This window comes from Sinocyclocheilus grahami, unplaced genomic scaffold (assembly GCF_001515645.1).
Source record: "Sinocyclocheilus grahami isolate Dianchi unplaced genomic scaffold, SAMN03320097.WGS_v1.1 scaffold1525.1, whole genome shotgun sequence".
Taxonomy (NCBI): Eukaryota; Metazoa; Chordata; class Actinopteri; order Cypriniformes; family Cyprinidae; genus Sinocyclocheilus; species Sinocyclocheilus grahami.
In genome coordinates, this window is record NW_015506704.1 from 167267 (window position 1) to 183842 (window position 16576).

A 16576-nucleotide genomic window follows, 5' to 3' on the forward strand; every position below is an offset into this window, starting at 1 on the left:
ACTCACTCACACACACACTCATACACACTCGCTCTCACTCACACACTCGCTCACACACACACACTCGCTCACACTCACTCACACACACACACTCGCTCACACACACACACTCGCTCACACTCACTCACTCACACACACACTCATACACACTCGCTCTCACTCACTCACTCACTCACACACACACTCGCTCACACTCACTCACTCACACACACACACAGTGTGTATCTGCTCCATGATTCATGTGGTTTCCAGACCCGTGGACTGCAATGACTGAGCTGTATAATTGAACACACCAGGGCTAAACATGTATATAACGCATTACATGTATTTTCATGGATTCAGTGGTTACAGACAGCTAATGTCTTTATCGGGCTTCTCTGGCTGTGTCTTCTAGATGAAGTCACTTTGAGTGATATTACAGTGTTATTGAGTCTGCTTCTACTGTTTGCAGTCATGTGGCATTATCAGTCCACTGCTTGGCTTTGTGTTTTGATCCCAGTTCGTCAGTAAAGATAACACTCACTGCAATCTGATGATACTCATGTTAGTGTGGATGTTTTGGGCGTTAAAGGGGTTCTTCCCCCATAAATGAAAGTGAGTAAATAATGACAGAACTTTCAGTTATTCAGGGATGCTTTAAATTGATCAAAAGTGATGATAAAGACATTTATAATGTTACAAAATATTTCTATATTTTATATAAATGCTGTTCTTCTGAGCTTTCTATTCATCAAAGAAACCTGAAAAATTCTACTCGGCTGTTTTCAACAATAATAATAATCTTTTTTTGAGCAGCAGATCAGACTATCATAATGATTTCTGAAGGATCGTGTGACGAGAGTAATGATGCTAAAATTCAGCTTTGAAATCACAGGAATAAATACAATTTTAAAACATAATCAAATAGAAAACTTTTTTGCTGTATTTTGGATCAAATAAATGCAGGCTTGGTGAGCAGAAGAGACATTACAAAACTTAGTTTTCTTAGTTAAGTGTATATCTTCATTTGTGTTTAACAGAAGAAAGAAACTCATACAGGTTTAGAATGTTTTTTGGGTGAACTATTCCTTTAAACTTTGATAGTTTACAGAAGAGTTTTTTATTTTTACCCATCTGCCCTTAAAAAACTCTCTATCTGGGGCAAACAGCACATTTGTGCTGTTAAATAAGACGCGATCCTCCTCGGATGGGTCAGAAGTCAGCTGGACCTTTATGAAGGAAGACACTCGGTGGGTTTAGTCCACACTTTCCGTTTGGAACGGCTTATTCTTAGAAATACTCTTTCTCAGGAAAGCAGCAAACGTTTTGACCAGCTTGCCATTTCTGGCTCCAGTCAGTTGTTTTTTGGAGAGCAAACAGCCACGTCGGATCCGGTCCAAACCACTTCCATATTTGCTTTGAGATCCGATTGATATTGAAGTTTTGTAAATGTTTCAGTCTACACGGTCAGATCAGATATTGGAATAGTTGTTTTGTCGTTTGGGATGTGAACTGATGTCTTACACACTCATTTACTCTGAACAAATGCAGCACAAAAGCAGTGTTAAGTCGCTGGGGGATATTTGTAGCAATAGCCAACAATACATTGTATGGGTCACAATTATACATTTTTATTATATGCCAAAAATCATTAGGATATTAAGGGTGTTTTCACACATGTCCTGTTGTCTCGGAACCTGGCGTGTTTCCCCCCTTAGCACGGTTCGTTTGGGCATATGTGAACACGGCAATCGCGCTCGGATCCGCGCCAAAACAATCGGTCCGAGATCGCCTGAACGAGGTGGTCTCGGCTCGATTGAAAACGAACTCTGGAGCGGTTCGGTTGTAGTGAGAAAGCAATCCGATCCAACGGACCAACGAACCAGGCTATATCACAATGTATAATGGGTAATTACGTAAGTTCCGGGAAAAGCATTCGTTTTGTTGTTTTGCTAATACCTCAAAATGAACCTGTGAATGTCTGTGGGAGAGCACGTCTTCGCCATTCAAAAATTAAAGCGTACTTTTTTGTTTTATAATGCCGTCTTATGGCTCTTCTTTGTAGTATGTGCATTTTAAAAATGTTTTCCCAATCAATCCTGGACTCCTGCTCAAAATGATAAATCATTATTAACGACAGCTTAGAAGTGGTGAACGCCTCACTTCTTTCTGGGACTTTTCCAAACTCCCTGAAAACTGCAGTTGTTAAACCCCTTCTGAAAAAGAGAAATCTTGATAACACCATATTGAGCAACTATAGACCAATATCAAATCTTCCTTTTATAGGAAAGATTATTGAAAAGGTAGTCTTTAATCAGCTGAACAAATACTTAAACTCAAATGGATACCTGGACAATTTTCAATCTGGTTTTCGACCGCATCACAGCACAGAGACAGCACTCATTAAGATAAATGATATTCGCTTAAATTCTGAATCTGGCAAAATATCAGTGCTGGTACTACTAGATCTCAGTGCTGCGTTTGATACTGTCAATCATAACATACTACTAGAGAGACTGAAAAACTGGGTTGATTTTCTCAATATTTAGATGTTTTTGCACCCTCAGATTCCAGATTTTCAAACAAACCTGGTTTTACAGGTTTACAGCAGTCGTGTTCAGACTCTGAGCTGGTTTTAGCGCTGAGCCGGACCCAAGGATATTATAGTTTTGAATTTTTTAATTATTTTTTATTTTAATATCATTTTCAAATTTCCTATAATTTCAGTTTAGTTTTTATTTTGCGAACGCATTTCTATTTAGTTTTTATATATTTTAGTTTTAGTAATTATAGTTTAGCAGAGTTAATGGAACACTTCCAGTGTAGACCAAAGCAAGACATTTAATTTGAGCAAAGTTGAATATTTGCACAGTTTAGTTAACTCTTGTGCAAACCTTTTAAAGGGATAGTTCACCCAAAAATGAAAATTAGGCTGTGTTTTACTCACCCCCGAGGCATCCTAGGTGTACAGGACTTTCTTCTTTCAGACGAATCCAGTCGGAGTTATATTAAAAATAGTCTTTGATCTTTCAAGCTCTATCATTGCACACCGCGGGTGTTGCAGTGCTTCTGTCCAAAAGACGTGAAATAAAAAGCGCCCATCCATAAAAAAAGTGTCTCACACGGCTCCATATTCAAAACGTAATAATCACTTTAATCTAGCTTGCGCTCACTGTCGTACACGGAAGCAGCTCCAGGAGCATGACGTATGAGGTTAGCGCTGCGCATGCACCGCTCAGAAGTGACGAACGCGGAAACGCAGCGGAGAGATCAAAACAAAACAACGGTCACTAATTAGACTAATCACTAGTACAAAACGAGGATTTGTAAAGAAGAATGTGGGAGGATTTTGATATAAGCCAAGAGGAGACTGGTTTTTCTTTGCTAAAGTAAGAAAACTTTGCTTCCTTTGCTCCTGTTAACAAACGTTGGTTTTCACGAGACTCACCGGCGCATGCGCAGCGCTGACCTCATACGCCATGCTCCCGGAGCAGCTTCCGTGTACAACAGTGATTAAAGTGATTGTTACGTTTTGAATATGGATATTTTTCTTACAAAAACGCATCGATTCGCTACAGGAGGCCTTTGTTCAGCCCCCGGAGCCGTGTGAGACACTTTTTATTATGGATGGGCGCTTTTTATTTAAGTTATTTTGGACTGATGCATGCAACACCCGCTGAGTGCAATGAAACAGCTTGAAAGATCAAAGACTATTTTTAATATAACTCCGACTGGATTCGTCTGAAAGAAGAAAGTCATATACACCTAGGATGCTTCGAGGGTGAGTAAAACGCAGCCTAATTTAAATTTTTGGGTGAACTAACCCTTTAATAATGAAAATAAAATGATTCTTACAATTGAACAAAAAACAAAAATATGCAACTTATATGTAAACAGAGTTACTAGAAAGCTACAGGCAGCTGAGTTTTTATCAGGGTTGGAGCTAAATTCTGCAAGGATAATGACCCTCCAGTGCTGGATTTGAGGAAACCTGTTCTTTGTAATCGTCATTGAAACTCTGTAAACTTTATTTTTGTCCATCTGTGTTTTCAGTGCATTAATTTGTTGGATCTTTTGCAAAATGACTATTCACTAAAGTCAGCTCATCCAAAAATTGTAATTCTGTGTCTGTTAACTCACTCTCATGTTGTTCTCGCACGTCAAACACGCTTTTAAACATCCATCCGCTGTAAGGTGTGCATTATTATTATTTCCCATTTCATATTTTATAGTTATTTCCCATTTCATTTCCCGCGTCTTGTTTTTTTAAATGCAAAAACGCGTTCTCTGTGAATAGAATAGTATTCAGCTCACGTGCATGAAGCGCCATCTACAGGTATTTCCCTGAACAACCACAGGTCAGATTTTCTGGCACAGAATGAGAGCTTATTAAATCCCGAACACGATTACTTATTTTTGCTAGTTATTATTTTATTTTAGTTAGTTTTTCAGTTACTGTTGTTAGTTTCGTTTCGTTTTAGTTTTTCATTCATTTTGAAATTTAAATTTTATTTCAGTTTACGAAAATGTTTTTTGACCAATAGTTTTAGTCTTAGTTTACGAAAATAACCTTGGAAGAGCGTCTGTGTGCTTGTTTGCTGTCTCGGATCGGACTTTGATTTGTTTTCTCCTGCTCTGTCTTTCACAGGTAAAGGCCTTAAAGGAAAAAATAGAGAATGAGAAGGGAAAAGATAACTTTCCAGTGGCGGGACAGAAGTTGATATATGCAGGTACGTCCTCAGCGTTCGATAAGGTGTGACTGTATGGCGTCTGTTTCCAGCTGATAAGGATGTGACCCTGATTTGTCATCTTATTCTGTATTATCGTGTGAAACGCAGTGATACTGTACAATCATGCAGGAGCATCATTCTGACGTTTGTTGATGAATGACTGACAGACGCGAGAGCTGCGGGCGGACGAATAACGTTTATTTTAATCATTTTGTCCCCTGCAGGCAAAATCCTGAACGATGACGCGGCTCTCAAGGAGTACAAGATAGATGAGAAGAACTTTGTGGTGATTATGGTAGCAAAGGTGAGGCATTATCAGTCTTATCTCCGCTTGCGTGCAGTTGCTTCTCTGCTGCAGAGTTTGATGCATGTGACTCTTGACGTCTATAAAATCCTGAAACATTCAAGAGGAATTTTGAAAGCTTTTTTTGTAAGTTGACTTGCCGATTGCCGATCTAAAAACTATAATTGACAGCATATACAAACAAAAATCTATGCTTTTTTGCTAATGCAAAAAAAATTATTTACGTAATAAAAATGATTAAAGATTACAATTCCCGCAATCTGGACAAAGTTACAGATGTTCTCTCACGTAAACAACTCTCAAAATAAAGTGCTCTATGACTAGAAAAGAGGTAGAAATAACAATTAACTGAAAACGGATGTCATTTCCCCCAGTTTCTTAAATTGTCATTTTTTCACTTATTAAATATCATCAAATTCTTACATTGCTTCAGTTAGAATAATAAGAAACTGTAGGGCTGTTACCATTCCAATTAAATCCGTATCAACAAACTCCATCTTTCCACAGAAGCTGCATCTGAAGTGGCTTTAGATGTATTTACAGACCGTTTGATGGAGCTGTCACTTGATTTTAACTTCTTGTTTATTGAACTACTATTGTATAAAATATCCGCTGGTCATGCGGAAAATTGGCTAATTCCGGCCCCTGGTTCCATTCCTCCACAAGTCATGAAACTTTTTTACAGAAATTTTATAAAAGTTCAACAAAAACAACATTTTTAGGGCCCTATAAAATTGGTTTTACTTTTTCCTAAAGTCCATGTTTTCTGTTTTAATGGTTTAATTCCGTTTTAATAATCAGAAAGCATGTGTAATTAATTGAAATCATGAAACGTGTATTTTTACACGAGTTTAATAAAAGTTAACAGAAACGTCATTTTTAGAGCCCTGTGAAATTGGTTTTATGTTTCCTTAAGTCTGTTTTATTTTTCTGGATTTAGCCTAGTTTTAATGGTTTAATTCAATTTTCATAATCAAAAAGTGTCTAAATTGAATTCATGAAAGTTTTATTTGTTTTAATTTTCCTGGATTAATGATTTAATGTGCATGTATTGCATAAAAATGGTAATAATGAAATGAAATTATAAAAAAATGTAATCAATCTTTTAGAATGCAATCAAATAAAAAACATGGAAGATAAATTCTTGGACACTGGTCCGTACGGTGATGTGATTTGATTGTGTACAACCTACTTTTCAGTTATTCATATAAAAACCAAAAAAGATGAGTCATGATTTAGATTCTCCTGATTATTTTTCACTGTCTTTATGACCCTTACTAACTGTTGACTAAACTCGTTTTGATGCTGTACTTTACAAGATGTGTATTTGTAAATGAGTTTGGTGTAGTCCTCACTTAGTTACTGAACACTGAATAGATGTTATGTGATATGTTAATGAGCTTGTGCATGTGGTGTCAGTGTGAAGTTGTGAGTAATGGGATGTTTCTCCTGCAGCCTAAAGCGCCTCCCGCATCGGTCCCTTCATCTGCTGCCACAGCGGCCAGCGCAGCCTCCTCCAGCACTACAACAACCCCGACCCCTTCTTCAGAAACCCCGTCTGAGAGCACGACTGAAGAGGACAAACCCGCCAGCAGCGCTGAGCCCTCCTCTACACCAACCAGGTACAAAAAACACAATTTAACTTAAAATTAAAAAGTTAGTCAAATAATATTTTTTGGCCATTTTTGAGGCCCCCTTCTTGAATCAGGCATGTGTTTTTTACTGTACAAATAAATGCAGCCTTGCTGAGCAGAAGAGACTTCTTTTAAAACATTAGAATATATTACTGATCCCAATTTGAACACTGTGTGAATGTTATAATACATGTATTAATAGAGCTGTTGTAATTATTATCATTATTATTGTCTTATATTTTATAGAACAACAGTAAAATTAGAATACTAATCAGGGCTCGACAATAAGGACTGCCCGATGGCCCGGGGCCAGCGTGAAAGACGTTCGGGACAGTAGATGGATTTGTCGCTTACCTGATCGGGCCACTGCAGCGTCGTCACGACATTTGATCATTTGCATGTGTTTTTAAGACTTGTTCATTTAAAAATTCAAGCGATTAAAAAGCATTTGGGCGCGAAAGACAACTCCTTTCAGTACTTGCGCGATGTGTGAGCTGTCTGAATGGGCAAATACATACATAAGTATCAAAATACCCGTCCTGGCAAGTAACTTTGTAGCTTTAACAATGATTAATCTATATTGAATTTAAACACTGGAGTACAGATGCATCGGGACATTTTTTGTTTTATTTCGGACTATCTTCTGTTCCGTGCTTGCACACAAACTGCACTGCAATCATTTTCCCAATGGCCGTTTGTGTGGAAATATTACGTTATTATTATACTTAGTCTGTAAACGGCTGTTAACAGAAGCCAGAGATGCTGAAGACGGACACAAAGAGGAGAATATAGCAGGCAGAACAAGATCACTGTTCACGATGCGCGAAATATAGGAAGAAAATCCAAACATTGAATTTTATATGAATGTGTTTTTGAGTGGAACGGAACTGACTGTTTTCAGAAATGGTGTTTTCTTTTCATTTTGTCTCCGTATGATGCATTTAAATTAGTCTTAATACGCACAGCGCTGCTGTTTACAGCAGTAACCAAGGAAACGCTGTATCACTGTTCCACGAGCGCTGCTGTGTTTACAGCGGTAACCAAGGAAACGCTGTATCACTGTTCCATAAGCGCTGCTGTGTTTACAGCGGTAACCAAGGAAACGCTGTATCACTGTTCCATAAGCGCTGCTGTGTTTACAGCGGTAACCAAGGAAACGCTGTGTCACTGTTCCATAAGCTGTGTTTACAGCGGTAACCAAGGAAACGCTGTGTCACTGTTCCATAAGCGCTGCTGTGTTTACAGCGTTACCAAGGAAACGCTGTGTCACTGTTCCATAAGCGCTGCTGTGTTTACAGCGGTAACCAAGGAAACGCTGTGTCACTGTTCCATAAGCACCGCCTGCTGTCAGAGAGTGAATCTGCGTCTCATTCAGCCCATCTGCTGTTTCCGTTTCATACAGATGTTTTATGTAGCATAATTCCACAAAGCTAAAGTCAGGTTATTCTGCTTTTGCTTCAGATTTTGAAATTACACAGTCTAATATAAATCAAACAGTGCACATGTTTTTATTTTTCAATTCATGATTAAAATGCAGTGGTTGCCTCTCATTTCAAATGGCTATGAAAAATCAAGGTGCAGCACAGAGTGAAGAATATGCGAATGTTACTTTATGTGATTTTTCAATTTCTGGACCTGAACATCTACAAACATAACCTAAAGCATCATTTAATTTGTATCTTTGTGTTATAGGCCTATATTTAATTGTGCTATTACTTTGTATTTTGTTCTTATTTACTGACTGTCACTTTAATAATGTTTAAACTTTATATTTATTTTTATTTTTGGCTAGTGATTTTTGCTGTGGTATCAAACTTGAAATAGAGAATTGTAAGATTTAATAAATATTGGTGTCATATAAGCTTATTTATTAGAATACAAGATAACAGATCAAAAACAAAAACCCTTAGTGTTGATCCCTGACTATCAATTATGAATGTTGATGGAGTTCTTGCTTTTTCTCAGCTTTTGTTTTGGCAGAAATCCACACTGTTTCAGATTTTCCTCGCGCTTTGGACTTTGAACCCTGGCTAACGAGCTCGTGCAGCGCTGTCAGAACACATGCAATTAGTGCGTGTTTTAGAAAACATTACATTCTGCAGTTTATTTACTAATTGTTTAAAGTCGTTTGGCGATTTCAATCATCATACAGTAGCCAGCAACAATCAACAACAAACAGTCTCTCGCTCTCGGTGCTTGTAATGATTTTTGTGTCTTTCTCGGATCGCGTCACGTCATTGTCATTACAATTTATTTGGTTGCCGAACATTTGGTGCATCCCCCTACATCTATATACTCAACTATTGCTGATTAGACGTGAGTGCTGTTTTTGGACAGGCCTGGTGTCTCTTCAAAAACAGTTTGTGTCAGTGGAAGTGAGCATTTCATATTAAGCTGATTGTTTTTATTTTCCTCCTGTTCGCAGTTCTTTGCCAAATGCAAACATATTTGAAGAGGCGACGTCTGCGCTGGGTAAATTAGCATGTTCACACATTCTCCATGTCAGTAGTAATTTCTGCAGGATGAAGTGAGTTTGCATGTGTTTCGTGTGTGCAGTGACGGGTCAGTCCTACGAGAACATGGTGACGGAGATCATGCTGATGGGATACGAGAGGGACCGAGTGGTGGCGGCACTGAGAGCCAGTTTCAACAACCCTGACCGCGCCGTCGAGTACCTGCTCACGGTGAGAGACCGACAGTCTGCATATAACACCACAGATGTTCTGTGTTCAGCACGTTACAGTGATTTAAGGCAAAACACCTCAGGTCAGGTTACAGTTTAAGCTAATAGGAATGATCACACTTTCAGCAGTTGATTAATCACAGTACATTAGGAGAACTGTTGTTACAAGTTTTCTGAAATGCAGTTTAACCCTCAAAGACCGAGTCCGCGGCTAATGTTTAATAACTTTTGAACCGCTAATCCAATTTAAATGATTTAAAAAGTGCCGTAAAGAGGAGATTCTCGGCTTTTCGGAGGTGTTTGGATGTTCAGAGGCTCTGTCGTGAGCGTGATAACGTCATCGCATTTTAATCAGCACTGATTGGTCAAAAGAAACCTATGCATTTTGATCCTCTGAGCCAAACAGGAATGATTGTTGATGCTTAGTCCCACCCCCATGCCCAGATTGGTTCAGACTGTTAATTATTCAACCAGTAAACATAGGTTTTGGTCTTTTGAACCACCAATTAGCATGTTTCTATGAAAATTTGAACAAACGCAACGTGAAAGTGAATGCGTCATGCGTTCTTGAAAACAAACACAAAATAACACATTTGCATGAGAACACTCTCTGACAAAGCACAGAAAAATACACAACAGAGCACTTTGACATAACACAAAGATGAAACAGCGGTACATATCGGATAAAGCACCGGAATTTGTGTTTTCGCGTCGCTAGGCGAAGTCTATATTTTTATTTTTGTCAGTTTAACCATTATACAGCATGATGAAGATTTCATTGACTAAAACTAGACTAAAATACTTTATATTTTCTTTGACTGAGACATTGTCGACTAAAACTTAATACTAATACTAAAATAAAATAGGATCAGATTGACTAAATATTAGGGCGATTTCACAATTAGATTCTCATTCACAGGCTTTCGATTCGATTACCGATTCGATTCAATGTCGTTTATTTTGGATATAAATATAAATCACTGAATAACGTTATGTGTTTCTGAGGTAAATGTGACGTTGCGTGACATTGTTTACAAGCCGTTATATTGACGTCTCTGCGCGGCTGAAACACTGATTGAGCGATTACACGAGACCGGATACGGATTGTAAAGTTGTGTCTTTCTTTTAACTTACCTTCGGATGTTTAGTCATGTTTATTTTGTGCTGAAACTGGTTTTAATGTGGAGGAGATGATCGGTTCACGTGCGATCTGTCAGTTCACATTAAACAGCGCCAAAACAGCATTTATTGTTTGAATACTGCAATACAACGGACAGAATTTGAAATATGAGACTTTATTTTATATTAAAAGTACCAAAGCACAATGCTTATTGTGATTTATTGGATGGGAAGTGCCCTTCAACACTCCGTACATTAACTGAAAACAGGCTAGAATAATCAATTCTTGGGATTTAAGAATCAATATCGTTCCGTTAAAAAATGGGAATCGATTAATATCGAAATATTTATATTTTTTACCCAGCCCTATTAAATATGATTAAAAACTAACAAGGACATTTAACACTGGATTAAGACTAAAATTGAAAATAGCTGACAAAATGAACACTACTGCAGAGATGTTTTGTGGATGCGTCTTCTGAGGGTTGTGTGTGTGTGTGTGTTTTGTAGGATATTCCTGCGGAGAGCGAGGGCAGTGTGGGAGGTGCTGACCCATACATATTATATGTTCAGAAAGAAAATGCTTTTAAAAAAAATTCAAAAGTCAAGGTACTGAAGGAATAACAGCAGTAGACTATTATTAACTATAAATGTTCTGTAAAACAGCAGGTTTCAGTCTGTCACCGTGATGCAAACATGAAATATCAGACACACAGTAGTAGTTACAGGTTTTTTATTCGCTTGCGCTGCTTTTCCATAGTTTGTTCTGTGTAAACATGGACACGTTTGACTGCTGCACTCGCGTCTCTTGCAGCGTCTCATGCATGAAACAGCTTTCTAAAACACGCCGCTCAAGTTAAAAGAAGCTCACTCTCATCTTCTTGCATGTTTTTACTATTCCACTGCCCGTGTCACATCTTTATCAACACAAAAGCGGAAGACCAAACTCAATGCATATTTTATTGGACTGTCCCGCTTTTAATGTACGTAGAAAACTCTTTTATGAAATGAACTCACTTAAGAGTTTAGTATAATTTTGCCAGAAAAAGTTTTAGAATTTTGATCACACGTTAATGTAAAAAATCTTGTGTAATATAACTTGTGTGTGTGTTTGCTTGCTGGTTTTTATTGTATTTGTTATACTTGAATTGTTTTTGCAATGAAAATAGCCTAAGATGCTGACATGGCATTAAATAAAAACTATACTGCTACTACTCAACACAACACAAAACAAAAGTGCATTCTGTTATCACCGGCATTTTGTAAAAGTGTCTAATTCTAACGTTTGGTAATATTTCTATTTAAAAGCGATTCCTCGATTTCTAAAAAATCTAAATCAAATTAATAGATAAAATCGGAAACATCGCCCAGCCCTAATTGGAATGCTTGGGAAAGATCACGTAACATTAGAACCACCTTCTGTCGGTGCCACCTTCATTTACTTACTAGTTTTCATCACTTTCGCGTTAATTCTTGGGCACGGACTCATTTGCTAGCCGACCGTGCGAAAGCCCGTTTCTCTGACTCTGTCCTGTGCAGTTTTGGGGGTAACGCATTACAAGTAACGCGGGTTACATAATCAGATTACTTTTTTCAAGTAACTAGTAAAGTAACTCATTACTTTTTAATTTACAAGAAAATATCTGAGTTACTTTTTCAAATAAGTAACTCCAGTTACTTTGTTTCCCATTTATTGATTGAAAGCTCTCCTGTCTCATGTTGAGAGAAATCGGGAGTAAGATGTTACTTTAGTTATAGAATAAATGTGAACATGCTTTAATTCATCTCACTCACTCACAAAACAAAACAGATTTAGTTTTCTTCAAAATTAATAAAAACAGTTAAAAGCAACTCAGAATGTCACAAAGCTGCAATAATTAAATGTTAAATAATACATATCCTTTATGTATTCAATCCCATTTTTTTAACCAATTTGCTGCTGACCTTCAATGATCCAGTTCAACCGTACTAATAAGCAAAAATTACACATGATAAACTAACATTTCTTCTTCTTTTTTTATTGCTGAAGAGTGCTGAACTTTCTTCTTCTGCGTTCTACTGTACAGACGTGAATTTACATTTCCTTCAGCCTGAGGCTTTTGGTGTGAAAGGGCTTTTATATTTGCCAAAAGTAGAACTTTTTATATTAAAAGCAAACAAGCAAGCCCTGCCCAGATTTTAAAAGTAACGTAACGCATTACTTTCAATAAAAAGTAACTAAGTAACATTTTTTAGGAAGTAACGCAATATTGTAATTAAGCCTGGGCGATAAAACGGTATCGATATTTATCGACGGTACACTTCGATATCGATAGAAAATTTTTTCGATATAGGCACGTACTATGAGTGACGCAGACAGCACACACGAACACATGCTGAGTGCTGTGCCTGCCTGTGATGAGGAGATTGTGAATAAAGAATGAATATTAATCGAATGTAAAATAAACATTTGCATTTGAATGTTAGGAGTGCGTCAGGGAGCGTCATCAGTGGCGCACGAGATGCGGTGATGATGATGATGACGACGTTGTTGCATTTTAATGTTTTGTTAGGCTAGCCCACGAGACGCGCCGCTGCTGCGTTATTCATTCAAAATATTAAAGCAATATAGAAGCTCAATGCGGAGAAGACCTTGGATTAGGATAAAACCGAAACCAAGCCATTCACACAGAACGCATATTCAGCGTGTTTTTTAGACGGACAAATACGACCGCTGCACTCGCATCTCACACAAGAGAAAGCCATGCAAAGTTAAAACGGTTAAAACTTGTAGAAAACACGTCACGAATTTGTGGAGGTTTATTCCTTTTCACTGCGTTTCGTATGTTTTTTAAGGCAGTCTGTGTGATCGGTGCTTCGGCTCTTTAGATAAAGCAATGCATAAATACATGATGCTGTTTTGTTCATAATTGTTTATACAATTTACAAAATTATATTTGATTTATATGAGTTAATGTAGACGTAATGCACGTTTTTATAGTTACTTCCTTGCGTTGACAATTTAAATACGCTGCATTATTTTGCTCATTGCGCCCTCGGGAGACAATTAGACCTGCAAATAAATAAACAATTAGACCTGCAAATAAATAAACAATTAGACCTGCAAATAAAGACATGCATATAAAACATTAGAAATTAGATATTTGTTTTTTTATTGTGTTTGTTAAAACTAAAAATATTTGTTGTTTGTCTCAATAAATTGTGTTAATTATAAATACAGTGGTTCAATTTACAAATTTTTTTCTATTGCTTATAAAAAATGTCAATACTTATCGATACCGAACGATATGAAACATTATATCGTTGATAAATTTTTTTAGCTATATCGTGTTTGATTGTTAAAACTAAAAATATTTGTTGTTTGTCTCAATAAATTGTGTTAATTATAAATGCAGTGGTTCAATTTACACATTTTTTTCTATTGCTTATAAAAAATGTCAATACTTATCGATACCGAACGATATGAAACATTATATCGTTGATACATTTTTTTAGCTATATCACCCAGCCCTAATTGTGTAATGCATTACTTTTAAAAGTAAGTTTCTCAACACTGGTCCTGTGTGTGCAGCGAATCCTCTGGAGTTCCTGAGGAACCAGCCGCAGTTCCTGCAGATGAGACAGATCATCCAGCAGAACCCGTCTCTCCTACCAGCTCTACTACAGCAGATCGGCCGAGAGAACCCGCAGCTCCTGCAGGTACCTTTTTACATTGGTGATAGGGGTGTGCGATATTGACAAAAAATAATATCTTGATATTTTCTGGGATTGTATCGATTGGGTTATATTTTGCTGAGTGTGTTATTGTGCTGGTATCTTAAGGACTGCCGTGGACAGCAGACTCCTGAAGTTTTTGATATTCTTCATATTCAGTGTGGTGGTCAGATAATAGCTATTGCGATACTATCAAATGTGCATTTCTAAGAGACAAAAAAAGTAATATTATTGAGTATTATTAATATTATCAGGCAACACAAACCTGTTTCTTGATTTGAAACAATATCACTCATTAGAACATGCAGAAACTGAGAAATACATTTTTCTATTAAGATATTTATTTGAAGGAAAATTAAGGAACAGCTTTCACTTTGGAGCAAAAATCTGGCTTTAAACTTGAAAGAAATAAAGATTTGACATTCATCGTGATGATTATCAATATCGACTGATATGACACGGATCAAACTGAATTGAAGACTTTATAAGTACTCGCTGGAACCCTGTAACTGGGAAATCTGTAATGAGTGTGCAAGTAATGCATGAAAGCATGACACCAAAGCCCTGTCCGTCTGACTTGCATGTGCGTGCGTTTGAGGAATAGTGCATAGAAATACTCGGTGTAATTATTCACAGTAATTATTGGCCACAACAAGCTGTTGATTTGCACTTGCTAGCTCAGAAAGTCTGTATCCTCAACTCTAGTTTTTCTAACTTTGTTCTGAGCCTTGAGATACTTTTTAAAGCCGTAAAGTCTGAATTTCAAGTTTAACTAATTACACCGAGGCCCCTTAATTAGAGAGAGATACAGATGGAGGATCTGTCTGGCGAACGATCAAAGGTGCGCAAGTCTTTTCCCCAAACGGACACCAGGAGTCTTTCTGTGGTCTTATCTAACCTTTCCGTGTTTCCTCTGTGTTTCTTCCTCAGCTAAAAGCCCTTGGATTCCCAGAAGGACTCGTTATACAGGCCTACTTTGCTTGTGAGAAGAATGAAAATTTGGCTGCAAACTTCCTTTTACAACAGAACTTTGATGATGATTAGAAGAGTGGCACCCCGATCATTTTCCCCTCTTATGTTTTTTTTTTTTTTTCTTTTTGGATGATCATTTTTGAGAAGAAAATCTATACAAATACACACACACACACACACACACTCTCACACAAACACACAGGCTGTCATATTCTGTCTAAATTTTACACACTGGATGACATGATCGCGTCCGTCTGGAGACGAGCGCATCATTTGTTCGTCTCCAGAGGCAGAAATCAGTAAAAGCCTCTTTGCTTCATCTAACACTTGCCTGTGTGATACCTGTTTGTTTTTCATTTATTCTTTTCTTATGACCGATAAAGAGCATTGTTTTCTCCATCGTTAGGACATGTTAGCAGGTTCAGGGGGCTCGTGAAATTAGTTTTCCATGAATTAGGAATCCGGATTGATCGGGACATTTGGTTGGATCACATTATATCAGTGTTTTTCTTCTGTTTCTTATCGCTCTCTTTCTCTCATTCAAGGTGACCATTAATAGGGATCCCAAATGCTGCAGATTTAAATGACAGTAAAGATTTTAAAGAAGCAAATGGAGTTATGATAGATTGGTTTCTCTCTTTATGAGCGTCTGAGTAAAGGATCGGCTCTTAATGTGGGTGTTTTGAGTGATACTGACACATGATGCAGCCCTTTCATATACATTAAGAACCATTAAAAGCATGTATATGACTTCCATAGTTTGACGTTTAATATCACTATACTGTCATTTTACAGGGAAATAAAAGTTTTAAACGTAAATACAGATTATCTGTTCTTTTGTTTTACTGTGAGATGATAGATAGATAGATGAAAATGCTTGGATTTTGGATAAAAAGCTTGAAAATGCAAATGCATTGGTTTGATGATAATTCGCTTTCTTACTGAATAGTGGTTGCTGCTTCAGTCAGCGATGGCTTGAAAACGACAAATAACAAATTATGGTTAAAACGAGAACTAAACTTGAGTAGAGTGTGTCTTTTCATGGAAGAGTCTGCGCTTTCGAGCCATATAAAAGGTAAATTAAAAAATGCCCCTGCTCAGTTAAACTAAATATTTTAAGACTTGCGATTAAAGTGAAATGTGAAAATTAATGAAAAGTGTTCATTGCGGCATACGTTTAGATCTGCTCACAATGCATAAGATTTTTCTATGCACGTTTTTTCCCCCCCTCTGTTATTATAGTATTAGTTAGCAGTATTATAACAAGTCGCACACGGTGTTGAGCGCAGATTAGTCACCAGTGAGGAAAAATCCTCAAAATGCTAGGAACAAGAAAATACTATATTATAATTTCAAGATGTCTTAAAACTTGAGGACGGAAAGACAAGAATCATGATGTGGCTTAATGTGACAATTAAACTTCATAAGGGTATGATTTAAT

General features: G+C 37.2%; 1 protein-coding gene across 1 annotated transcript in view; it reads left to right on the plus strand.

Annotated features, from left to right (window-relative positions):
* Positions 1-15459, plus strand: part of LOC107570951 (UV excision repair protein RAD23 homolog B-like) — a 21980-nt gene extending 6521 nt beyond the window's left edge. Inside the window, exons 2-9 of the mRNA XM_016257235.1 lie at positions 4628-4709; positions 4934-5013; positions 6469-6635; positions 9073-9119; positions 9204-9331; positions 10960-11016; positions 13981-14148; positions 15061-15459. Of these exons, the coding sequence (XP_016112721.1) occupies positions 4628-4709; positions 4934-5013; positions 6469-6635; positions 9073-9119; positions 9204-9331; positions 10960-11016; positions 13981-14148; positions 15061-15207 (876 nt within the window). The 3' untranslated portion in view covers positions 15208-15459. The remainder of the gene's footprint in view (positions 1-4627; positions 4710-4933; positions 5014-6468; positions 6636-9072; positions 9120-9203; positions 9332-10959; positions 11017-13980; positions 14149-15060) is intronic.
* The last annotated feature ends 1117 nt before the right edge of the window (positions 15460-16576 follow it).